General features: G+C 36.7%; 1 protein-coding gene across 6 annotated transcripts in view; it reads left to right on the top strand.

Annotated features, from left to right (window-relative positions):
• KLHL3 (kelch like family member 3) overlaps window positions 1-26,928 on the top strand; it is a 250,916-nt gene that overhangs the window by 80,224 nt on the left and 143,764 nt on the right. For all 6 annotated transcript variants that reach the window (XM_081035613.1, XM_081035620.1, XM_081035618.1 and 3 more), the window contains one exon: window positions 7,316-7,391. In XM_081035613.1, coding sequence (XP_080891739.1) covers window positions 7,316-7,391 — 76 coding nt within the window. The remainder of the gene's footprint in view (window positions 1-7,315; window positions 7,392-26,928) is intronic.

Raw genomic sequence — 26,928 nt, 5'->3', positions numbered from 1 at the left:
ACACATTCCCACCCCCGTCACACTGTGTCTTGTGTGTGTGCTGTGCGGTGGAGGCCAGACGTACTGTTGGGAGTTGAGTTCCAGTTGGCGCACCATCACTTGATATCTGTATGACTTTGACATAAATCAGGTACCCTTTCTGCTCAGTTTTCTTATTTGTAAAATGGGGATAAACAATGTCTTTTCCAGTTGTTGTGAGGATTAAATGAGATTATGCAACTGAATCTGTCCCTCAGCCCCAACATAGAGCACATAGTAGGTGTTCAGGATATGTGTGCTGAATAAAATGTGTCAGTGCCACTGCCCAGAGGTAGTCTACAGCCTTTAGTCTGGGGGCTAGAATCACAGGTCATTCCTGCAGTGGAGTAGCTATGACTCCTCTTTGTACTTCTTCCACTCTCAAGCTGAAGGCATATTCTGCTCAGGCAGTTTATGGGTACGTTGCTCAGATTCTGGAGATCAAGGCAAGATAGCTGGTGCCTAGTGGGCTGTTACTCAGAATTAACTTTATTTAGAAAGCATTTTCCAACTCCCCCGCCCTCTGGGTCCCTTATTCTGACTTCCAAGAGAAAGGGAGGCCCTGGTCCTATGGCTCAGCATGGCTTAGGGTGGTCGTATTCAGTGGAATTATTCATACCGGGATATACAACAAGTACAATGAATCATTCCCCCACCATTCTAAGTGCTGAGATTTCTGGCCCAAAGAGGACACGTTGAAAGAGGCAGAGGAAAAAAAATATCCCATTATCTTGGTTTATTCTTTAGAAATTTGAGGAAAACAACATGAATAACATTGCTAAAGGAAGCTGAGCAATAGGAATGAAAGAGAACGTACTTTTATTTACTGTTTGAAATTACCCTGGCCTGCTCTCACATTCTTCTGAGTTCAAAGGCTTAGCAAATTCTTATTGGAAAGAAATCACCTTAAGAATACCTGTTGATGTCTGTTGTGGTTTTAACAATAGATACCACAGTGAGGAACACCATAAAAATACCGCAGATGAATAGAAACTGTTGATAAAGACTGTATAGTTTATAAAGAAAGACCCAAGGAACTGATCTGTGGCTTGGATGTGATGCAGTGGTAAGTAGAAAGAGCAAAATTTAAAAATGGTGGTATTTGCTGTGCAGGTTTAAGGCTCGGGTGATTCAGAGGTTCCACAGAACTAGAGTTCACAGGTTGAAGGGGGATGCCAAGGCAGACTTAAGCTCTTTATGACAGTCAGTGGACTAGGGCTGTAAATAAGAAATAGAAAGCTTTGATTGTTCAGTGGAGACCTTCTACCAAACAAGCTTCAGTTGGAGGAAGAAAGGAATGAAAAGGAAATAGGCAATCACTACATATACAGGTTGGTAGGTTAGAATGAGCACTAGACTTTCTGTCAGAAGACATGTCCTGCTGCTAACTAGCTGTTTGATTTTGGGTAAGTCACTCCCCTTCTCTAGGCCCCAATTTCTTCATCCTTAAAGTGAAATTTTAAATATGGCCTCCCTATTTGATACCTCGGTATAAGCATCAATGAAATACTACATTTAAAACATCATATAAATTGTTAAACACTGCAAATTCACGTGCTCATAGTGGTATTGTCCTTGTTGAATGTTTCAGTCATTTGAACTGAATTCACCTAACCCCCAACCTCCAGAGAGCTATGAGTGCTTTCCTATCTGCTGCACTATTTATTTCTCCAACATCAAGTTTGCTGGAAAGAAGTGGGATTTTTTTTTTCCATTTCGTAGACAGAAACCAAAATACAGAAAGATCCAAGAGCTAAGCTAAAAGCAAAACAAAACCAGCAGAGTCTTATGCTTTTTTTGCTTTCCTTGCTCTTATTGCCTACAAGAAAGAAAAGCTTCCTATGGTTCCTGCAAAGATAGGTCTGAATAACGGTTTCCTCTTTACAGATGTGGAAATTCATACAGTTTTGCAGAGTTCCTAGCAGATTGGTAAAAGACATGGGAATAAACATCAGGAATCCTTGGTTGCCCATTCGCGGTGATCTGGGTTGTCTGGGCTCTGTGAATGGGATTCACTCACCACCCTGCAACAGCAGGTCTGCAACTTCCTAGAGACCCTCCCACTCTCCCCTGTGCTGATTAATAGCAAAGTACACATTAGCTCCCCAGTCTGTAAGTTACTATAGAGGTGTGAAGCTCAGAAAAGCCAGGTCAGATGGGCTTCATCTGGGAGGGAATCAAAGGGAGTGCTGGAGTTACATTATCCAGTATAGAGAAGGTTAACAGGAAAATCCCCAATATGGGCTTTTACTAGCAATGTGGGATTTACACTTAGATAATTGGTAACTATTAAGTTAAAATAGTAAATCCTACCTATCTGGAAGTAAAATAATGTTAAGCCTTGATTAAAAAAAAATCTTAGGATACATTTCTATTTTAGGAAAGTTTACCTTTGGTTCGTTTGGTTGGAAATGAAGGACGTGAGATCTCGGATTACCAAGTGATATTTTGCCCCCAAATATGATTAGCGTATGGCAGAGACTGGTAGTCTTCAACCTTCAACTTGATTGTATCTAGCTCATGAGGCACATACCTTGAACTGGCTCCATTTATGCCTGTGAATGTAAAAGTAAAACATTACATTACACATTTTTTGATAGTTTTGTGTTTAAAAGTTTTGAGATGAACAAAATAAGAGCATTACTCCACCAAAGTCTCTATATGCATATTTATTTCTGTATCTGAATGTCTTTTTGTTACTGCGTGTCCTTTTCTATGTCTCTATTCAAACAACTTTTTTTTTTTTGATTGACTATAGCGTTAGGGGTAGAGTTCATGTGTATCTTTCCTTTGGTGTCTCTGTGTTTTTTCTTTACCTCTCATTGTCTTCCTCTCTTTTTGTCTGTCTCATTCTCTTCTGTTTCTTCCTTTCCTTTAGTTGTCCATAACATAAAAAAGCTGCAGCATATTTTAGATTATCTTTTACATTTCATTTGGTGCTATGGTGTTTTGACCTGGAAGAGACCCTAGAGGTATTCTAATGTACCCCTCTCTGTGACAGATGTTGTGGCTTTGAAGTTAATTACTGGCAGAACTGGGACCAGAATCCAAGTCTCCTGGCTCTCAGAGTTCCATGCTCTTTCTACTCTTTTGCCTGCCTCCTGTTTTATATTTTTTGAAGAAATGTCTGTGTTTCTTGCTCTTAGTATTAAAAGCATACGAGTAGAACATTTTCTGTTTCTTTTATATTAAAAAAAAACTACAGGGAGTTTGGTATTTTAAAAAAAAACCACCTCATGTAACTTCAGGGAGTCTGTGGCTTGTGCAAAGTGAAATTTTGCATATCGTTACTCCCCAAGTATGTATGTGAGGGTCTCAAAACAGGGCAGGACCACACTGAAAGCATCCCCCAGTTAACTCTCACTCCTTTTCCTTAAACCTCTAGGAATACAGATTCTATGGCTGTGTTGAAACAAGTAACATCTCACACTTGTTTAGGGTTTAATGGTTTTTAAAGTACTACCTCATTACTTAATTCACTCAAGAATTTAAATGCTGACAAGGTGGGCTGTCTTACTTGATCTCTACAGCAGTCCTGTACTCTAGATAGGAATGAAACTTTTATTCTATCTAGAGTAGACAAATAAGTCACTGGCCACTAAGACCTACTGGCTTTTTCATTGTTGCGTAGTTGGTAGCAGAGCCAGGAATAAGACTTCTACTTTCTAAACCATATACAAAGTAGCAGTTGTAGTTTTTTTATCATTTCATTAAAAAATCAGTTAAATTAATCATTTGTTTTTCATGAGAACAAATAGAACTAGAATCTCTGTAAAGATGCATCTTACAGCTTTCCGTGAGAACAAAGTAGTATGTTAAGTAACCATAAGAAGCATCAAAAAACAAAAGCCTATTCTCTCAGTCTTATTAAAACGTGGAATTGGTTTGGTTATTCCACATCATGCAAATTCCTTTCCTTATTCAACTATTCACCTATTTTGAAAAATAAAATTTCATGTCTGTCTGTTGCAGAAGTGTGTGCTGTCTTTCAAGACTTGAGTGTAACATTTGACTCATCTGTTCTTTTATGGCATGTACTTTGGTTTTATCTGCGGCAGATGTTTACCTGTTTTTCCTTGAACGTCACAGTTGCCTGAGTCCATATAAAATGTTAGTGAAAAATGTATACATTTCATTTCCCGAAATCTAATACTTACTTTTAAAATCAAGCCAACACAGGTTGTCTGAATTGCCTTTAATTTTCTGTGAAGGCTAATGACTGAGCTTGTCATTATAGGGATGTTGAGGTTTTTAATTCTTTAAAATAACAACACCATAAATGTGTCAAGAATGGAGAGCTAAACTCTGCCAATGAAAATAAGTATACCAGATTTTTAAGTTTATTTACAAACCAATAAACAAAAAGTAATTAAAACCCCATTGTGCCAATACTAGCATTTGCTTATTTCTTTTGATAATTTACAACAGTGCATTCTAAAACTATGGGGTTGTTTCACAGATCATATAAGCAAGAAGACATCTGGTATAATTAGGCCTGAAAGCACCACAGCTCTAATTTTTAATAATCTTTACATATTTTCACTATGTTATTTTGTACACCTGAAACTAATAATAAAAATAATAACTGAAAATAAAAAATAATCTTCGCATATTTAAAAACTGGATTATTTAACATGAAATAAACATTTGAAAAACACATTTGCAAGATTTTTCTTTAGCATTTTAGAGGCTTGTTTCCCAGTTTCTTACCTGTTGGAAATTTTCTAGCTGTACTGCTGTTCTTTTCATCTACATGTTTTCTTTCTTCATTTTCATGATTATTTTTTTAAGTTTATTTCTCTGTCTAAAGATGACGTATTTACCACCTCTCCAAGTCACAACATCCTCCTCTCCCTTTTTGGCCTATTTGTCCAACAAAAATCTATGGCTTCATTTCAGAAGCTGTTCCCTAGAGTTGAAATTATCACACGGAAGATTGAGGTCTGGAATCCAGTAGGATCTGAGGCCACTGAAAAGCCAGAAGGGAGGAGTCAGAAATTTCAGCAGCAGTGATATTAGATGGAGCTGTTTAAAAGATGTGTTCAAAATGTCATTTTCAGTCATCTTGTAGCAATGATAATAAGAGTGCATTTTGAAAATCTGTGGCATTTTCTGACACACACGTGTATATATTTTACTTTTAAAAAAATTGCTTTTCCAAAATCAGACATTTGAGTTAATTATTCCTGTAAAATTATTAGTAAACATTAGTAATTGTTTTTAGAGAATTTATTATCAGTTAAAAGATGGATTTTATTCCTAATTTTGCTATAATTTATGATATTAATAAAATGATTTTAAAATTAAAATTAACCCCAGGTTCCCCAGGAAAGGGTGGATCATTACATAAGATTTTCACCACCCACTTTGAAATTGACAACTGAGCTGCTTAAATAAAAGTGAGGACTGAAAAGCCCTCCTCTGTATTTAAAAATTTTTTACAAGAAGGGGAATATTCTCATTGTTACAAAAGACTGAAAAAGTGAGATTTAGATTAAATATAAGAAATATTTCCTTATAGTGAAAGTGTTTGAAGGCTTTGAGAAACAAGGTTGTAGAATATCAAGGGTGGTTGAAGATATATTGGCATCACTTACTGGATAGACTAATGACATTTTGGAATATTTCCTATCCCAAAGATTCAGTGATGGAACCCCAGATTTTAGAACTAAGCCATGCAAATTAATTATATTTCCTCACCCAATACACCAAACTCATAAAAAGTCAAAATTCTCAGGCAGTCAACAACATTGAAATTACGTATCTGTATTTTATAGACCCTCGCTAGGCTGGGTAGAGTAGGTGGCAGGGTAGAAGGGGTTGTGGACTACAGGAGTGGCAGCAAATCTTCTCTTCTGTAGGAACTTGAAAAGTAAATGTGGTCAAAGGAGTTCAGGGACCATACCTCTTCTTAACCCAGTCACCTTTTAGAGGTATCCCCATTACTTACCTGTTTGTACTTGAAGTATAGAGAGTAGCAAAATTTGGAAGACTACAGAGCTTATTGAAAAACAAATATTATTTCCATACATAAAATACTGGCGGACACTAGCGGTGGCCTCAGGATTGGTAGATACTAGAGATCATCTTAGTCGTCTGGGATGTTGGTGGAGATTTTGAGAGGGAGCCTAATTCATGGCTCTGAACCCAGAGTCTCCCATATGACCTAGCTGGGTCACCTTGAGCTTCTCTCTGAGCTTTTGATTCCTTTTTTTATAAGGTGAATATTGCCATCTATCTGCAGATGTACTGGCAGACTCCAATAATGACTAACACTATTCAGGCCCCAGATACGCTTCTCTCCATCACTTGCCCTATCCCCTCGAAACAAAAGGTGATCATGTCTGAATGCCATGAAGGTTATTGGGCTGTTGATGTTGGTTATGGACATTGCTTTGGAATATGGAGAGGATTTGAGTGGCAGAAGTTCTTAGGTGAGAAAAAAGAAAAAAGAATTAACTTAGCATAAATGCAATGTATTCTTCCATAATGAATTATTTCCCAGTACTGCTAACTATTTTCTTGTTTCTCTTTGTATTTCAGTTTGTTGTTCTACTCAGAAATTAGGTTGATGTTTGTAACAGTGTTCCACGGCAGCTGATGAATATTTTGCAGTATTAGACAATTCACGTTACTCTTAAATTTCATACACGAAGGCCCAGATATACCGTGTTTCCCCGAAAATAAGACCTAGCTGGACAATCAGCTCTAATGCATCTTTTGGAGCAAAAGTTAATACAAGACCCAGTCTTATTTTACTATAAGACCGGGTCTTATATAAGATTATATAATATAATTAATATAATATAATATAATGTAATGTAATATAATATAATATAATATAATATAATATAATATAATATAATATAATACTGGCTCTTATATTAATTTTTGCTCCAAAAGACACTTCAGAGCTGATTGTGAGACTAGGTCTTATTTTCGAGGAAACACGGTAACATATGTGATATCAGTTGTTGACATATGCAATGGCTGAGTCTTTAACCCTAGAATTGTAAATAGCTCTATTTTTGTAAAAATATACAATAGGATTTAGTTTTTTAAAAAAATTACACGAGTCTCAACTTTATTGTAATAATTTTAGTTAAACTTTGGTGTTTGTTAATTATAATTTGTACATTGCTTTTCAATTTTAAAGATAATTTTGGGCAGTTCAGAAAACAGATATGAAAATAATTTTAATTTTTGATTTTTCACATTTAACGTATATTTTTTTCATGGCAGTATCTTCAAATTTTATACACTTTGAATAAATTACAATTTATTTTTAATCCTTTAGGTCCTTACTGGCAATATAACTCAAATTATGAGGAAAGTTTGTTTCACAACATAACTGTGATTTTGATGAAGTCAAGGTAAGAAAGTAAATTTTATGGAACATATCGTAATTTATGAATTATGTATGTCTTCATTATTCATCCATACATTGCCAGCTCATCAACATTCCTTCCAGACATATGAAATAATAACTTAAATTCAATTGTCTTTGATAGTTTAACTTTTAGTCATATAAATATCATAGCTTTACACATATTTTTTATTTTGTCAAGTAATGTGGATTAAACATTTTATTTAATAGATTGTTTTATGATTTTCACATTTTTAAGAGATGGTATGGGCTTTCTTTTTTTTTTAATTAAAGTTTATTGGGATGACAATTGTTAGTAAAGTTATAAAGATTTCAGGTGTACAATTCTGTGTTACATCGTCTATAAATCCCATTGTGTGTTCACCACCCAGAGTCAGTTCTCCTTCCATCACCATATATTTGATCCCCCTTACCCTCATCTCCCTCCCCCCACCCCCCTTACCCTCTGGTAACCACTAGACTATTGTCTGTGTCTATGAGTTTTTGTTTCTCATTTGTTTGTCTTGTTTTTGGTTTATGTACCACATATCAGTGAAATCATAGGGTTCTCTGCTTTTTCTGACTTATTTCGCTTAGCATTATACTCTCAAGATCCATCCATGTTGTCACAAATGCTCCTATATCATCTTTTCTTACCACCGAATAGTATTCCATTGTGTATATGTACCACAACTTCTTTATCATTCGTCTATCGAAGGACATTTTGGTTGTTTCCATGTCTTGGCCACCGTAAACAAAGCTGCAATGAACATTGGAGCACACGTGTCTTTATGTATAAATGATTTCAAATTCTTTGGGTAGATACCCAGGAGAGGGATTGCAGGGTCATATGGTAATTCTATTTGTAATTTTTTGAGGAACCTCCACACTGCCTTCTATAGCGGTTGCACCAGTCTGCATTCCCACCAACAGTGTATCAGGGTTAATATGGCCATTTTAAATATGTTGATTCTTCCAATCCATGAGCATGGAATGTCTTTCCATTTCTTTGCGTCTTCTTCAATTTCTTAAAAAAATATCTTGTAGTTCTCAGCATATAGGTCTTTCACATCCTTGGTTAAGTTTATTCCTAGGTATTTTATTCTTTTTGCTGCAATTGCAAAAGGAATTGTTTTTTGTATTTCTTTTTCTGAGATTTCATTGTTAGTGTATAGGAATGCAATGGACTTTTGTACATTGATTTTGTAGCCGGCAACTTTACTGTTTTCGTTGATTGTTTCTAATAGCTTTTTGGTGGAGTTTTTAGGGTTTTCTATATATAGCATCATGTCATCTGCAAAGAGTGACAGCTTAACTTCTTCATTCCCAATTTGGATGCCTTTTATTTCTTTCTCTTGCCTGATTTCTCTGGGATGACTTCCAACACTATGTTGAAAAGCAGAGGTGATAGGGGACAGCCCTGTCGTGTTCCTGAACATAGAGTAAAGGGCTTCAGTTTTTCACCATTAATTATGAGATTAGCTGAGGGTTTGTCATATATGGCCTTTATTATGTTAAGGTATTTTCCTTCTATACCTATTTTATTAAGTGTTTTAATCATAAATGGGTGTTGTATCTTGTCAGATGCTTTTTCTGCATCGATTGCTATAATCATATGATTGTTGTCCTTTATTTTGTTTATGTGATGTATCACATTGATGGATTTGCATATGTTGAACCATCCTTGTGCCCTGGGGATGAACCCCACTTGGTCGTGATGAATAATCTTTTTAATGCATTGTTGCATTCGATTTGCTAGAATTTTGTTTGGGATTTTTGCATCTGTATTCATCAGAGATACTGGTCTACAGTTTTCTCTTTTTGTGTTGTACTTACCAGGTTTTGGTATCAGGGTAATGTTGGCCTCATAAAATGAAATAGGGAGTACTTTCTCTTGTTCAGTTTTTTGGAAGAGTTTGAGCAGGATTGGTATTAGATCCTCTGAAGGTTTGGTAGAATTCACTAGTGAGCCATCTGGTCCTGGACTTTTGCTTTTGGGAAGGTTTTGGATGACTGATACAATTTCTTTAATGGTGATCGGTCTCTTCAGATTTTCCAGTTCTTCATTGTTCAGCGTAGGAAGGCTATATGATTCTAAGAACTTGTCCATTTCTTCTAGGTTATTGAATTTGGTGACATATAGTCCTTCATAGGATTCTTGGATGAGCCTTTGCATTTCTGTGGTGTCCGTGATAACTTCCCCTTTTTATTTCTGATTTTGTTTATTAGTGTTTTTCTCTTTTAATCTTAGTGAGCCCCTAGCCAAGGGTTTGTCAATTTTGTTAATCTTTTCAAAGAACCAGCTCTTTGTCACATTATTTTTTTTATTGTCTCTTTGTTCTCTATTTCATTTAGTTCTGCTCTGATTTTTATCATTTCCTTTCTTCTGCTGACCTTGGGTTTCATTTGTTCTTCTTTTTCTAGTTCTTTAAGGTGTAATGTGAGATTATTTATTTGGGGTTTTTCTTGTTTCTTGAGACAGGCCTGTAATGATATAAATTTTCTTCTTAAAACTGCTTTCGCTGCATCTCAAAAATTTTGGTAGGATATATTTTCATTGTCATTTGTTTCTATGTATCTTTTGATCTCTCCTCTAATTTCTTCTTTGACCCGGGTTCTTTAAAAGTATGTTGTTTAATCTCCATGTATTTGTGTTTTTTCCTGCTTTCTTTTTGCAGTTGATATCCAATTTCAAAGCCTTGTGATCAGAGAGTATGCTTGTGATTTCAATCTTTCTAAATGTTCTGAGGTTAGTTTTATGTCTCAATATATGGTCTATCCTTGAGAATGTTCCATGTACACTCGAAAAGAATGTATAGTCTGATGTTTTAGGATGAAGTTCTCTATAAATGTCAATTATGTTCATTTCATTTAATGTGTCATTTAGGGCTGCTATTTCATTATTTATTTTCTGTTTGGATGACCTATCCATAGCTGTCAATGTAGTATTTAGGGCCCAAGTATAATTGTGTTTTGGTCAATTTCTCCCTTTAGTTCTGTTAGTAGTTGCTTGGTATATTTTGGTGCTCCCTGATTGGGGGCATAAATATTGATGACTGTTATGTCTTCTTGTTGTATAGTCCCCTTTACCATTATGAAATGTCCATTCTTGTCTCTTGTTACCTTTTTCACCTGGAAGTCTGTTTCATCTGATATCAGTATAGCTACACCTCATTTTCTCTGGATACCATTTATTTGGAGTCTCAATTTCTACCATTTCACTTGGGGTCTATGCTTGTCCTTGTAGCTGAGATGTGTCTCTTGGAGACAGCATATGGTTGGGTTTGTTTTTTTATCCAATCTGCTACTCTGTGCCTTTTTATTGGTGAGTTCAGTCCATTTACATTTAGAGTGATTATTGATATGTGAGGATTTACTATCGTTCTATCTTTAGTTTTCTGGTAAGACTGTGTCTCCATTGTTTCTTTGCTTTTTTGTTTTGTCTATTATTTCTGTGTGGTGGTATTTTATGATGTTTCCCTTTGTTTCTTCTTTTATTACAGTATGTGTTTCAGTTCTGGAATTTTTTTGAATGGTTACTCTTAAGTTTATGTAAAAGAAAGTTTGATATTTAGAGTATTTCATTTTCTTCAGCATGCCTATTTTCTCCATTCCCATATTCCGGTTCAGGCCTTTACACTCCCCCTTTTTATGTTTAGATTGCCACAAATTGTCCCAGTTGATGGTGGTCGAAGAGCCTCCTTTAGTATTTCTTGTAGTGCAGGTCGTGTATTAGAAAATTCCCTCAGCTTCTGTATGTCTGGAAAGGTCTTTATTCCTCCTTCATATCTGAAGGATATCTTTGCTGGATATATTATTCTTGGCTCATAATTTCTCTCTTTCAATAGTTTGAATATTTGGTTCTATTCTATCCTGGCTTGTAGAGTTTCTCTGAGAAATCTGATGATAATCTAATGGGTTTTCCTTTATAGGTTACCGTATTCTTTTCCCTGGCTGCCTTGAGGATTCTTTCTTTGTCGTTGATTTTTGACAGCTTCCATACAATGTGCCTTGGAGAAGGACTGTTGGGGTTGAGGTAATTAGGTGTTCTATTTGCTTCTTGGATTTGAGGATCCAGTAGTTTCCACACGTTTGGGAGGTTCTCATAGACTATTTGTTTGAATATACTCTCTGTTCCCTTCTCTCTTTCTTCTCCTTGTGGTAAGCCCATTATTCTTATATTGCTCTTTCTGATGGAGTCGAAAGTTCTTGTAGAGTTCTTTCATTTCTTTTAAGTCTCAAGTCTCTTCTTCCATCTGTGTAATTTCCAGGTTTCTATCTTCGATGTCACTGATTCTTTCCTCCATCTGGTCAACTCTACTACCTAAGATGGCTATTTCATTCTTAATTTCTTCTATTGAGTTCTTAATTTCCAGAAATTCTATTTGGTTTTTTTTAAAAATTTCAATCTCTTTGGTAAAATGTTCATGTTGTTCTGAGATCATTAAACGGGCTTTCTGTGTTTTCTTGAATCTCATTGAGTTTTTTCAGAACTCCAGTCTTGAATTCTTTGTCATTTAAGTCATATATTTCCAAATCTTTAAGTTCATTTTCTGGAGACTTCAGTTTCTTTCTGAGTTGTTTTGTTGCTTTGGTTATTCATGGCAATTAATGATTTATTATTTATCTTCCTAGACATCTACAGGAGTGGCTTCTGCAACTGGTTGATAGGAAGAGGTCTTTCTTTTGTTTTCCAGTACGTGTTTGTAGAATGTTTTAGTTTCTCTCCCACTGCAGTCTTTTTCTCTCTCTCACACTGTAGTGTTATGTTTTCTCTGCACTCTTCCAGCTTTTCACGCAATGGGGGGATTCCCTGGAAGGCGGGCTTCTCCTCTGTTAACAGTTCGCCTGGGTCATAGGACACCATGTCCTTGTGGGGATGTGGAGAGCTTTTTAAGTTCCAAAGCTCTTCCTGCACCAGATTCAGAGCCCGTATGTTTCAGCAGTTCTGTTTACTCCTGCAGGGATCCACCCAGATAGGTGGGGACAGGGGCAGGGTGAGTTCTGAGAGGTGGCCCAGAGCAATAGCAGTGACCACCACCACAGCCGGTCCTGCTTCCACAGCTCCCTCCCCTTTGCTGGAACTAGTTGGGCTGCGAATCTCTGTCTGCGATCCACGGTTCTCAGAACAGCAAATATTCTGTTCTTTTGATCTGACATTGCTACTGTTCTGCTTCTAGCACCGGGCAGATGGGGGCAGGGCAAGCTCTGGGAGGGTAGGTAGGGGGCGGCTAGTCTACGTGCCTAAGGCTTCCGTTCTCTGCTCGGCAGTGAGGGCTTAAACCATCATTTTCAGCCTTCTTCCCTCAGTCTTTTCTCTGAGGTCTCTCCCGTGACAGTTGGGTTTAGCCGTGTGATATGCTGTCCCCTCAGCCCTGTGGGCCATAAGCGGAGCCCTAGCAGTCCAAGTTCTTCCCTCTCCCGCAGGGATGCAGCGAGCTCAGAGCACTGAGCTAGGTCTGTGTCTTGCGCCCGGGCTGCTCCGTCTCTGCACTTCTCCCTTCCCTCCACCCTCAGTGGCGTGATTCGCCCACCTTTAGGTGAATTTAGTAGTGGGCCTCTTCGTCTTGCCTGTCTGCTGTGCAGGGAGTCCTTTGTGGAGTTATCGTTATTCAATTTGTTGTAAATTCCAGGGAAGATTTCCAGAAGCTCACCTCATGCCGCCATTTTGATGACGTAAACTTTTTTTTTTCTAATTAAAGTTTATTGGGGGGACAATTGTTAGTAAAGTTACATAAGTTTCAGGTGTGCAATTCTGTAATACATCATCTGTATATCACATTGTGTGTTCACCGCCCAAAGTCAGTTCTCCTTCCATCACCATATATTTGATCCCTTTTACCCTCATCTACCATTCCCCTCCCCTAACCCTCTGGTAACCGCTAAACTATTGTCTGTGTCTGTGAGTTTTTGTTTTTTCATTTGTCTTGTTCCTTTGTTGTTTTCAGTTTTATATACCACATGTCAGTGAAATTAAATGGTTCTCGACTTTTTCTGTCTGACTTATTTTGCTTAGCATAATAATCTCAAGATTTATCCATGTTGTTGCAAATGGCACTATTTCATCTTTTCTTATGGCAGAGTAGTATTTTGTTGTGTATGTATATACCACATCTTCTTTATCCCATCATCTATCACTTTGGTTGTTTCTATGTCATAGCCACTGTAAATAAAACTGCAATGAACATCGGAGCACATATGTCTTTAAGGATGAATGTTTTCAGATTTTTGGGGTAGATACCCAGGAGAGGGATTGCTGGGTCATATGGTAATTCTATTCTTAATTTTTTGAGGAACCTCCATAGTACGCTGCCTTCCATAGTGGCTCCACCAATCTGCATTCCCACTAACAGTGTATGAGGGTTCCTTTTTCTCCACAGCCTCTCCGACATTTGTTATTTGTCTTGTTGATGATAGCCATTCTAACTGGTGTGAGGTAATATCTCTTTGTGGTTTTTATTTGTATTTCTCTGATGATTAGTGATGTTGAGCATTTTTTCATGTCTATTGGCCATTTGTATGTCCTCTTTGGAGAACTATCTCTTAGGTCCTCTTCCCGTTTTTCAGTTGGGTTGTTTGTTTTTTTGTTGTGAGTTGTATGAGTTCCTTATATATTTTGGAATTAGCCCCTTATCGAAAGTGTTGTTTGCAAAAATCTTCTCCCTTGGTTGGATGCCTCTTTATTTTGTCAATGGTTTCTTTTATTGCGCAGAGAAGCTTTTTATGTTGGTATAGTCCAGTTCATTTATTTTAGTTTTTACTTCTCTTGCCTTTGAAGTCAAATTCATAAAATCCTCTTTGAACCCAAAGTCCTTAAGTTTAGTACCTATGTTTTCTTCTATGCATTTTATTGTTTCAGGTCTTAGGTTTACGTCTTTGATTCATTTTGAGTTAATTTTGATACACAGAGTTAATTTTGATACACAGATAGCAGTCAAGTTTCATTCTTTTGCACGTGGCTTTCCAATTTTCACAACACCATTTATTTAAGAGGCTATCTTTTCTCCATTTTATGTTTTTTGGGGCTTTCATTTATATTCTTGCCTTGCAAATATTAGGCACCAGTCTGCTTAAATGTATCTTATTTTATTTGTTCATTTTAGTGTTTAATTATTTTAAAGTAAATGTTTTTTATTTCAAATCTAAGAACATTATTTTTAAGAACTTGGGAAATAGTATGAGGGGGAAAATAATCTTAATACCACCTCTGTAATATAATCAATTTTAACATTTTAGAGAACTACCTTGTCCAAAATATGTCTTAAATCCATCCTTTTCTCTCTATCACTATTTGCTCATCCTGGTCCAAGCCAATCATCATTTCTCGCCAGGACTAAAGCAATAGTGTAGTTACTTGTTTCCTTACATTTTCTTTTACCTCCTCTTAATCATTTCTCCACATTGTATCAGAGTGAATTTTGAGAAAATATAAATTATGTTATGTCACTTCTTTACCTAACGCCTTTTGACACTAATTGCAATTGTAACAAAATAAGAGTTCTTTATTATTGCTTACAAAGTCTTGTATGATATAGTTCCTGTCTGCCTCTTCAACTTTATCTCATATCTTTTCCCTTCCCCACAATCCAGCAAATTCTTCCCAACTCTAGTTTTAAGGAGAAGTTTTAATAGAGGACGGGTATCTTCACTCCACAGGAAGAACTCTGTGAGCTAGTAGCTAGCTTGATTGTTAAATGGCAGCAAGAGGAATCCTTTATTTTTTGACATGCCTACTTTTATACTTTCATTACAGGATCCCACCTTCTCCTGCCTCTCTTTGATGATAGCTGATTACGTTAGGAGGGAGAGGGTGAAAATAGGGGTAGGAATTGGTAACGAAAATCAGGAGATACTTCAAAGATACTACTCCTTTAGCAATAATAATGTGTTTTATGGATAGAGCATAATTTAACAAGTTTCCTATTGATGGTCTTCCCCATCCTTCATTACAAACAACACCATATCATAAACAACCTTATTTGCTTAACATCAGCTCACATTAATTTCTAGGAATTATCCTCAGGGAGTAACAGTCTGGGATGCCATGTTTGAATGTGTTGGCTGTATCCTCATATCCAGACCTAATTAGTATCCTATGATGCTTTGGCAGACATATACGAGGTCTGACAATTAAGTTCGCGAACTCATCCTAGGAAAAAGTGCTCCACGCCTCATTGCTGAATATCACTATGGTAACCTTTGAAGTACTCCCCTTGGGAAGCTATGCACTGATGACAGTGCCTAGTCCACCCTTTAGAGCAATTTTGGAACTCTTTCTGGAATGGCCATCGGAGCTGTCATCATATTATCCTTGATGTCTTGAATGTCATCAAAATGTCTTCCTTTCAATATGTCCTTTATCTTTGGGTAAAGAAAGAAGTCCTTGGGGGCCAGATCAGATGGGTAGGGAGGGTGTTCCAATACAGTTATTTGTTTACTGGCTAAAAACTCCCTCACACACAGTGCCGTGTGAGCTGGTGCATTGTCATGATGCAAGAGCCATGAATTGTTGGTGAAAAGTTCAGGTTGTTTTCATCTTTTTCACGCAGCCTTTTCAGCACGTCCAAATAGTGAACTTGGTTAACTGTTTGTCCAGTTGTACAAATTCCTAATGAATAATCCCTCTGATATCAAAAAGGTTAGCAACATCGTTTTGACTCTTGATTTGGACTGACTGAACTTTTTTCGATTGTGGAGCATTGTCTGGCTTCCATTGTGCACTTTGACACTTTGTTTCAGGGTCGTATTAATACACCCATGTTTCATCACCAGTGATAACATGGCCCAAAACATCATCTTGCATCTCGAAAAGGTCTTGGCAAGTTTCCACTCTCCTTTGCTTTTGTTCATCGGTGAGCTCCTTCGGGACCATTTTTGCACATACCTTTTTCATGCAGAGATTTTCAGTTAAGGTCTTCCTGTTTCTCTATCAATGTTTACTTGGTTGCTATGCTTCTCATAGTCAGCTGATGATTTTGACGCACACTTTGATGAATTTTTGTAATGTTTTCATCAGTTTTGCTCATTACTGGTTATCCTGACTTCTTTTCATCAGTGACACATTCTTTCCCCTCAGAAAAGTGTTTAATCCATTTGTACATTGGCGTTTTCTTCATGGCATTTCCCCATAAACTTGGACTAACATGTCCTTGATTTCATTTTCACTCTTGCCAAGTTTAGCAAGACATTTAATGTTTGTTTATTTCTCTCATTCAAGCTCAGACATTCTCGCGATGGCACACAAAAGCATGCAACAACAATAAACACCACTCAGCAAGACAGTGTCACATGTCGACATGCACAGAGCTGTGAGACACTGATATACCAGGCTATGAAACCTTACCGAGCTGTTTCTACAGTGCAGCTAATGTCAGAGCACGGTGGCAAGTTTATGAACTTAATTGTCAGACCTCGTTATGGCAAAGCATAAAAATCTCCAAAAGAACTTTTTACTAGATTTTCATTGGAATGTTGGCATCAGTTAATTCTAAATATTCCTTTCATCTTTGTTATTCCTTGGGGATTCCTCAAAATGCAAGTCCCTCTAGGCATTGTACCCCGCCCACATCCCCTTGCCTGTTTCATCTAGAGCTTCACATGGTGCTTCTCAGAGAACATATACGTATGTTCAGTCGATCCTCAGTCAAGGAGTCCATATTTATGAATTCACTTTCTCATTAAATGTGTTTGTAACCCCCAAGTCTAAACTCACAGTGCTTTCAAGGTCATTTGAGGACATGCACAGAGTGGTGAAAAATTTGAATCATCTGATGAACACATTTCCAGTTGAGGTCAAACAAGGCAACTGTTTTACCTTCCTGTCTCATCTCTTGTACTGTAAACAAGTGTCTTTTGGTGTGGTCTATTTAGTGCTATTATATTTTTCTAATTTTTGTGCTTTTTGTTGGCAATTTTACTGTTTAAAATAGTCACCCAAATGTAGTGCTGATGTGCTTTCTAATGTTCTTAAGTGCCAGAAGGCTGTGCTGTACCTTACAGAGAAAACATACATGTTAGATAAGCTTCATTCAGGCGTGATTTGTACTGCTGTTGCTGCGAGTATATTAAATAAGTTATCTTTAAACAGAAACACTCAAAACAAGTTATGTATTGATTGATTGATGAAAATATAACTACAGGCTTACAGGAACCTAATCCTATATTTCTCTTTAGGATCAATGTTTTAGTATTCACTAACTCAGTGTTTATGGCAACTTTATAGAACATAACTACCACAAATAATGAGACTTGGTTCCATCTGTCTGTCTGTCTGTCTGTCTGTCTATCCATCCATCCATCCATCCATCCATCTATTTCTAGATCCCCATTGCCATTTCAGACCACTTCTTCTCCAACTTTGTGATGTTTCAGTCCATTTGGATCCAGTTCATTATCTTCTCTCTTACCCCTAATCTTCAACAAAGATTAATGTAGTAGAATTTATCAATCTTTAGTGCTTTTTGTGTCCAATTCAAGACATTCTTCACTATCCTGAGGTCATGAAGATATTCTAAAAGCTTTTCAGTCTTCACTTTCACATTTAGGTTTATAATCTACTTAGAATTGAATTTTTTATGGTTTGAGATAGAAGTACAATTTCATTTTGTTCTCAGATATATTTGATTGTTCCAGAACAATTTATTGCAAAGACAGTCTTATAGACAATAGTTTAGTGGTTACCAGAGGGTGAGGGAGGAGGGAGGTGGTAGATGAGGGTAAAGGGGATCCAATATATGGTGATGGAAAGAAAACTGACCCTGGGTGGTGAACACACAATGTGACATATAGATGATTTATTACAGAATTGTACACCTGAAATCTATGTAACTTTACTAACAATTGTCACCCCAATAAACTTAAAAAAAAAGTCTTTCCCCTACTACTTTGCAGTGCCATCTGTCATTTATTAAGTGTCTGTATATGCATAGGTCTATTTGTGGCTGTCTATTTTGTTCTGTTTGTCTTTTTGACCACTCTTGTGTCAATATCACACTATATTAATTACTATATTTTATTAATCTTGATATAGAATAAGTCTTCCCAGCTTATTCTTGCTTCTTCAAGAGTATTGTGGCTATTCTTTTTTTAATTGCTTTTTTAAAAATTAAATTTATTGGGGTGATATTGATTAATAAGATAATGTAAGTTTCAATTGTAAAATATTATAATACATCATCTGTATATTGCATTGTGTGCTCATCACCCAAAGTTTAATCTCCTTCTGTCACCATATATTTGACCCCCTTTACCCTCTTCAGCCTCTCCCCACCCCCTTTCCCCTCTGGTAGCCACCATATTATTATCTGTGTCAATGAGTTGTTTGTTTGTTTGTTTTGTTCATTCATTTGTTGCTTTCAGTTTTATAACCCACATATGAGTGAAATCATGATTCTTGTCCTTTTCCTTCTGAATTTTTTCGCATAGCATGATACTCTCAAGATCCATCTATGTTATTGCAAATGGCAGTATTTCATCTTTTCTTATGTCCGAGTGGTATTTCGTTGTTTGTATGTACTACATCTTTGTCCAGTCATCCATCAAAAGACACTTGGGTAGTTTCCAGGTCTTGGCCACCGTGAATAATGCTGCAATAAGCATAGGGATACATATATCTTTATGAATAAATGTTTTCAAATTTTTCTGGTAGATATTGTTATGACTATTCTTGTTGATCTTTGTGTTTCCTTATAAATTTTAGCATCAGCTTCTTAAGTCTTATAAATAAACCACTAGTGATTTTTATTGGAGTTTCACTGAATCTGTGATTCATTTTGGGAGAATTGAAATGTTTCCAATGTTGAGTCTATTTGGGTTTACCCCCTATCCTTGGTATATCTCTCTATGTTTTCAGGTCTAAAAGTTCTCTCAGTAAAGTTTACATTTTCTATATAGAGATTGGCATAGATTTAAAGATTTATTCTTAGATACTTTATATATGTTACGCTAGCATAGTCGGTATTTACATTTTTTTATTTTTTAATTGTTGCTGATATATAGGAAATACACTTGATTTTGCAAAGTCATTTTGGGATATTTCATTTGCTAGTATTTTGTTTAGGCTTTTTGTGTCTGTATTCACACAATGGTCTGTAGTTTTCCTTTTTTGTGTTACCATTACCAGGTTTTGGTCGCAGGGTAATGTTGGCTTCATAAAATGAATTAGGGAGTATTAATGCATCTTCTTCAATTTTTTGGAAGCGGTTGAGGAGGTTAAGTATTAAATCATTGTTGAACGTTTGGTAGAATTCACTAGTGAAGCCGTCTGGTCCTGGACTTTCGCTTTTTGAGGAACTTGTGGATGATTGTTTTAATTTCCTTACTGTTGGTTGGTTTATTTAAATTTTTCAGTTCTTTGTGATTCATTCTAGGAAGGTTATATATTTCTAAGAACTTTTCCATTTCTTCTAGGTTACGAATTTGGTGACATATAGTCCTTCATAGTATTCTTGTATGATCCTTTGTATTTTTGTGGTATCCATTGTAACTTCTCTTTCATTTCTGAGTTTTGTTTATTTCTCTTTTTTCCTTAATGAGTCTAGCCAAGGGTTTGTCAATTTTTTAAATCTTTTAAAAGAACGAGCTCTTTGTTGCGTTAATTTTTTTCTATTGTCTTTTTGTTCTCTATTTCATTTAAATCTGTTCTAATTTTTATTATTTAATTCCTTCTGCTTACTTTGGGTTTCATTTGTTCTTTTTCTAGTTGTTTAAGATGTAATGTTAGGTTGTTTATTTGGGGTTTTTCTTGTTTCTTGAGATAGGCCTGCAATGTATAAATTTCCCTCTTAATACTACTTTCACAGCATTCCAATAATTTTGATAATGATATATTTTTATTCTCATTTGCATTTTGTATTCAGCCATCTTGCTAAAATGTCTTATTAATTTAATAATTGATTATTAAATATTCTTATGTTTTCCACATTTGCAGATGTGGAATATGTGATCTCATCATTTGCAAATAATGATAGTTTGGTTTCTCTGTTTACAATCCCTATTCTTTTATCTCATATTCTTGCCTTACTGGGCTGGCTAGGGCCTCTGGTACAATGTTGAATAAAAAGTGGTTTCAGCAGGCATCGTTTAAATGAAAAGCTTTAAATATTTCACTGTTAAGTTTGTTGTTTACTGCAAGTTTTTTGTACATACCTATTTCAGGCTAAGAAAATTCTCTTCTTTTTTCAGTTCACTAAGATTTATTTTTAAAAAATCTTGCATAGGTATTAACTTTTATAAAATACATTTCCTGTCATTATTAGATGACCATTTTTTCCTCCTCTGTTCTGTGATTGTGGTTAATAATATTAATTGATATTCTAATGCTAATTCACTTTGTGTTATTTCAGTAAACACAAATTAATCATACATTATCGTCTTTATATGTTGCAGTTTTCTGTGTGCTAATATTTTGTTTAGGAAGTTTTCATTTATGTTCTTCAGTGAGCTTACCTGTAAATTCTCCTTTTTCTTACTGTCCTTAATGGATTTTGTTATCAGAGTTATGCTAGCCTCCTAAAATGAGTTGGAGAAAATACTCTCTTTTTTTTCATTCTCTGAATGAATCTGGATAGTATTGGAATTATTTCTCCCTTGAATATTTATGGAACCTGTTGGTGAAGTCATCTGGGCCTCTAGTTTTCTTTGTGGAATGATCTTTGTAGTGTGAGTTATTTATTGTTGGCTGCATTTGATAGATAAAATATGACAAGAAAGAGATGGGCTTAAAAAAGAATTGGCTGATTTACAAGCAGAAAAAGAATTTAATTTCTTATCTTGAAAGCAAAGTAAGAGAGAAATTTAGAACTTTCAGGTTTGGATGATGCAAGTGATTCTCATCTTTATCTGGCAAAAGATAAAACTATCGCATCAAGGATATACACTCATAGTTAAAAACCTGTGGATGGATTACAGTGATGTTTATCAAGGAATGATTAAAGTGATGTTTATCAAGCCCTTTTTAGTTTGATAAAATGATCAAGAAAAATAGACTAAGGGTATGTGTATCCCAACAGAAGCTTGATACGCTCAATTGCTTGAATGAACTCTAATGAGGCAGGATTGTCTTGAAAAGAATTGTGGGTATGGCTCTTAGTATAGGGAGATGATTAAAATAAAATAAAGAATCAAGTATTTTTGGAGAAAGAATTATGCATCAAAAGTACCCCCAGCCTGGGTGAAAAGAGCCTGCAACTGTTGGCCCCAGTGTTCTATGGAAAAGAAACATACAGAGAAAGCTGCTGAGTCCCCAAGCAGGGAATATTTTCCAATGACCTCTTCATAGTGACCAAGAATAATTGAAAAGGAACATCCTGCCAGAGAGCAGAACCAAGGGCCATGGTGAACAATTGATTAGGGAGTCACTCTTAGAGAGTGAAACAAGACCTACTCAAGAAATAGTTCTCTTCCCCAGAGAGGAACCCTTGTAATTATCTACTCAGTGGGATTTTAGAATTGTGACTTCCATCTTTCTACTTTCCAAGTGGGAGTATTATTGTAATTTTCCTGACCCTATTTTACTATTGTATATATATTGGGTGGGGGTGGAACAGATACTGTGTTTTATTAGTTCATATAGTATCTAGGTTAAAATGAACCTCATCTAGACCTGATGTGGAGATGAACATATGTCACTCAGAAATCTTGGACTTTGAGCTCAAAGCAGGGACTGTGTGGGACTTTAGGGTTTTCTCCCTTCAGGAGGAGGAAAGTATATTTGTATGTGACAGGGAGTGGGAACTGCATATTTAATAATAAGAAGTCTATGATAGACTAATTATTATTCATGAAATTGTGTGCCCCATCAAGTACAAGAGAATTGTACTTGAAATGTGAGCAGAATGTGACATATATTACTTCCTGGTAGAAGATTTAAGAGTCAGCACGTGTTTGGCCATATTTTTTTTCCCTTCACCAACGACAAGCATTGATATTTCAGATAATAGCTTATCTGTCATTGTTGGTCCCTCAGCAAAAAAGATGTGGATCAGTACTGCAGCTGACCCACAGTGAACATAAAGGGAAAGCAGAAAGCAAGTGTTTGTAGTTATAAGCCATTGGGATTTTGGAGTCACTTATTATTGTCACCTAACCTAGCATTCCGTGACTAATCTAACTAATACAACTATATTTAAAGAGATAAAATACAAGCCTAAAAATATATGCAGGGAGTAGGAAATTATAAAAAGGAGCAGAAAATATGTGACAAAGAACCAAATGGCACTTCAAGAAATGATGAATAAGTAACCTAATAAAATCTCAGTTGAAGGGTTTGACAGAAGGTGGGGCAAAGCTAAAGAGAGGATTTAGTGAACTAGAAGAAAGATTAGAAGATACACTCTAGAGAGACAAAAAGATGGAAAATACGGAAGTGAAATTATGATGTGCGGTGGGTAGAGTAAGAGGACTTATCATTCATTTAATTGGGGTTACATAAGGAAAGGAGATAAAGAATGGGGTAGAGGCATTATCTGAAGATGTAATGACTAAAAATATTTTAGAACAAATTAAAGAAGCTCAAGAATCCCAAATAGAATAAATAAAAAGAAACCGACCCAAGACATATCATAGAAATTACAACAAATAAGGGGCAAAGAAAAATCTCAGAAGCACTCGAGGAAAAGAGTAGATTACTTTCAGTGGAGCTACAGTTGGATTAATAGTTGGCTTCCTAACAGCAACAGTGGAAATCAGGTGACAGTGGAATGGTATCTTTAAAGCGCTGACATAAAGTATCTGCCAATCTAGAACTTACACTAAACAAAAATCTTTCACACCAAGAGTGAACTATAATGTAAATTATGGACTCTCGATATGATGACGTGTCATTGTAGGGTCATCAGTTGTATTAATAATAAATGCACCACTGCGGTGTGGGGTGTTAATAACATGGGAAGCTGTGCATGAGAGCGGCGGGAAAAACCTGCACCTTCCTCCTCATTTTTCTGTGACCCTTCCCCTGCTCTAAAGAAATAAAGTTTTAATTTTTAAAACTGTAAATAATGAAAAAATCTTTCAAGAATGAGGGCAGAAGAAAAGACTTTCTCAGACAAACAAAAGCTGAGAGAGTTCATCTCTGGAAGATGATCACTGTAGGAAATTGTAAAGGAATTTCTGGAAGGAGAATGGTTCAAGAGGGAAGATCTGAGATGCAAGAAGGAAATATCAAAGAAGGTGGCAGATATACCGTGTTTTCCCGAAAATAAGACCGGGTCTTATATTAAGTTTTGCTCCAAAAGACGCATTACGGCTTATATTCAGGGGATGTCCTCCTGAAAAATCATGCTAGGGCTTATTTTCTGGTTCGGTCTTATTTTCGGGGAAACAAGGTATGGATAAATCTAACCAAACACTGATTGTATAAAATAGCAATCATAATGTCTCAGTAGGGTTAGAAAATTAAAATGTACAACAATGACAGCAACCATAATATAATCCAGGAGGGGGATAATGCATTTTAAATGATCCTCATGTCACCTAAGGATAGGATAAAAATATTCATTAACTTTAGGTTTGATAAATACTCGTATGCATGTGGTAATTTCTGGGTTAACTACAAAAGAATAGAAACAGTGCCGTATTTCCAAACCAGTATAGGAAGAAAAAGGGATTCTTTACAGGTTCAGGGCTATTGAAACAGCAAGGATGGCCTGAAATTTCTGGTTTGGGCAATCAGCTTGATACGATTCTTTTTTTTTTTTTTTTTAAAGATTTTTTTTTTTTATTGGGGAAGAGGAACAGGACTTTATTGGGGAACAGTGTGTACTTCCAGGACTTTTTTCCAGTCAAGTTGTTGTCCTTTCTTAGTTGTGGAGGGCGCTGCTCAGCTCCAGGTCCAGTTGCCGTTGTTAGTTGCAGGGGGCGCAGCCCACCATCCTTTGCGTGACTCAAGGAGTTGAACCGGCAACCTTGTGGTTGAGAGCCCACTGGCCCATGTGGGAATCGAACCGGCAGCCTTCGGAGTTAGGAGCATGGAGCTCCAAACGCCTGAGCCACCAGACCGTCCCAGCTTGATACTATTCTTAACTGCAGTAAGGCACAGGAGGAAGAAAAGAGCAAGTGTGGAAGACAGTGAGCTTAGTGTGGGACAAATTGAATTTGAGGTGCTTGAGGGACAACCAAGGGGGGAGAGGAGGCAGCCAATAAGTTTCCTCGCAGAGGTCAGGGCCAAGGTAATGGTTTTGGTTTTAAATTTTCTTTCTTTGTTTTTGGTAGCTTCTTTTAAAGCTAAAGTTAATTCTTAGTTCTTTCCGAACTTGTGAATTTGACTAACTATTTTGAGTTCTTCTTGACTATATTGTCTTGATATACATTTTTAACAAGTTTCCAAAATATCATTCAGAGAAAAATTGTAAAATTGATATCTCTGGAAGCCTTTAAAAATAAGGTGCTTTTCTATTCTAAGGTGTTTGGGTTTGCCTTCTATCCCGAGGACTGGACTTCTCTAAAAAAAGGTTTGGCAGGTTTTTTTGTTGTTGTTGTTGTTTTTTTTTTTTGTATTTAGGAATTTGTTCTCTGTTCTTCTCTGCCATCTGGTGGCATGTAAATGGAACATTGCATTTGGAAGGAAAACAAGTAAGAATTTGAGCTGTTTTGAAATATGTAACTTACAAAAGAAAAGCAACATATAGTTGTGTTTGTCTGTGATTCCAAACTTGGAAACCACCAAATCACAGCAATAGTTTTAGGACACAGAAGCTTGTCTGTCTGTGGTATTTTTTTGGATTTTTTATTCCCTTATCTCCCTTGCGCTGCTTCGACATCTGGCATTTCAACGTCATATGTAGTGCTAAGTAAACTGAATAATCAAAATTAAAAATTTCCTTCAGCACTTCTCTTAATTAAATCAGTGTTGGCTTTATGACCTGTACAAATATGTGGTCTCCTTTAACTCCCATCTGGGCACCTTCTCCTTTTTTATCTTGTGGTCGGCAGAGCCCCCAAAGGTGTTCACATCCTAATTCCTAGACTTAATGAATGTGTTACCTTAGGTGGCAAAATGGTACTTTATAGGTGTGATTAAGAAGGTTAAGGGCCTTGAGATAGAGCATTTTTGATTATCTAGGGGGTACAATGTAATCATATGAGCCCCTTTCTGGTTGCAGTCATAGGAAGAGAAAGAGAGACTGAGAGAGAGAGATAGAAAGATGGTACAATGAAATAAGGGGCAGGAGAAGTTTGAAGTGTGAAAGGAACTAGATTTACTGTTGCTGACTTTGAAGCTGGAGGACAGGACCATGAGCCAAGGAGGGTTAGTGGCCTCTAGAAAGAAACAGTTTCCCCTCTGCAGCCTCCAGAAAAGAATGCAGCCCAGCTGACACCTTAATTTTAGCCCAGTGAAACCACTGTCAGACTTCTCACCTACAGTGTGTAAGATAATAAATTCATGTTGTTTTAAGCCACTAGATTTGAGGTAATTTGTTATGCAATGATCAAAAATAACACGAGCCTCCATTTGAGTAGAGTTGGGTCTGGAAGCCCAGTTTGGGAGTTTGGGCTAGTGGAAAACCTAGAGAACTGGAGGGAGGGTGGTAGTCAACTAGTTTCTCTGGCAAATTTAATGTTGCTCCTTTTTTTCCAGGTTCTGGGGTGAGCCTTCCAGTGCCCATCTACCCTCCTCTGTTTTCCAGCGTATGTTGTGGCTTCTTTTCTCACTCCCCCCCTCCTCTTTTCTTGCCCAAAGGCAAGAGCTGATTAAATTACATTACAAATATTAATTGCATGCTTATCATATGAGGGGTAGTTCGCACAGTCCCTGACGTTGAAAGATTCTTCATTTAGTGGGGGAAACAGACAAACGAATTCTGCAAATCTGCCTGATAAAAGCAATAAAAGGGGTAACCATAAGATGCTGTAGGAGTATGTGGTGGAGGCATCGAATTCAAGGGCTGCACGATCCTCTAAATTCATTATCACAGGTCTTAAATGGGAATGTAAAGTTTCCTGGAATCCTACTAAGTTTTCCAACAATCTAATATTCATTCTCTCACTCTCAGAAACAGGTATTTCTCATCTTCTCTCTCCACCAGCCTTCTCCATTCCTTCTTATGATGGTTTAAAATATGTCCACAAATTCTTTGATAATCTTCCTTTCAAGAGCTGGGGCTTCATTCCCATTCCCTTGAATATGGGCTAGACCTGAGTGACTTCAAACTAATATGGCAGAAGTGACTGTGTGTATGTATACATACCAGATCACAGCATTGTACACTTTAGCTATATTACAGATTTGTCAATTATACCTCAGTGAAGCTAAAAAAACAACAACAGAAGTGACTGTGTATGACTTTTGAGACTACCAGTAGGTCATATAAAGCATTGGGGCTTCCCTTCCTCTCCCCTCTTGGATCACTCACTCCAGGGGAAGCCAACTGCCATGTTAGAGCATCTCTGTGGAGAGTGACGTGTGGCAGGGAAATGAGGCCAGCTGCCAGAAGTCATGTGAGTGAGCTGTCTTGGAAGCAGATCCTCTGGCCCTGGCTGCCATCTTAATGACAACCTCTAGTGAGACCCTGAATCAAAGTCACCCAGCTGAAGTACTTTGCAAATTC

The sequence above is a fragment of the Rhinolophus hipposideros genome, assembly GCF_964194185.1.
Source record: "Rhinolophus hipposideros genome assembly, chromosome: 23".
Lineage (NCBI taxonomy): Eukaryota > Metazoa > Chordata > Mammalia > Chiroptera > Rhinolophidae > Rhinolophus > Rhinolophus hipposideros.
Note: the sequence above shows the minus strand (reverse complement) of the source record. Positions and strands in the feature narration are given on the sequence as shown.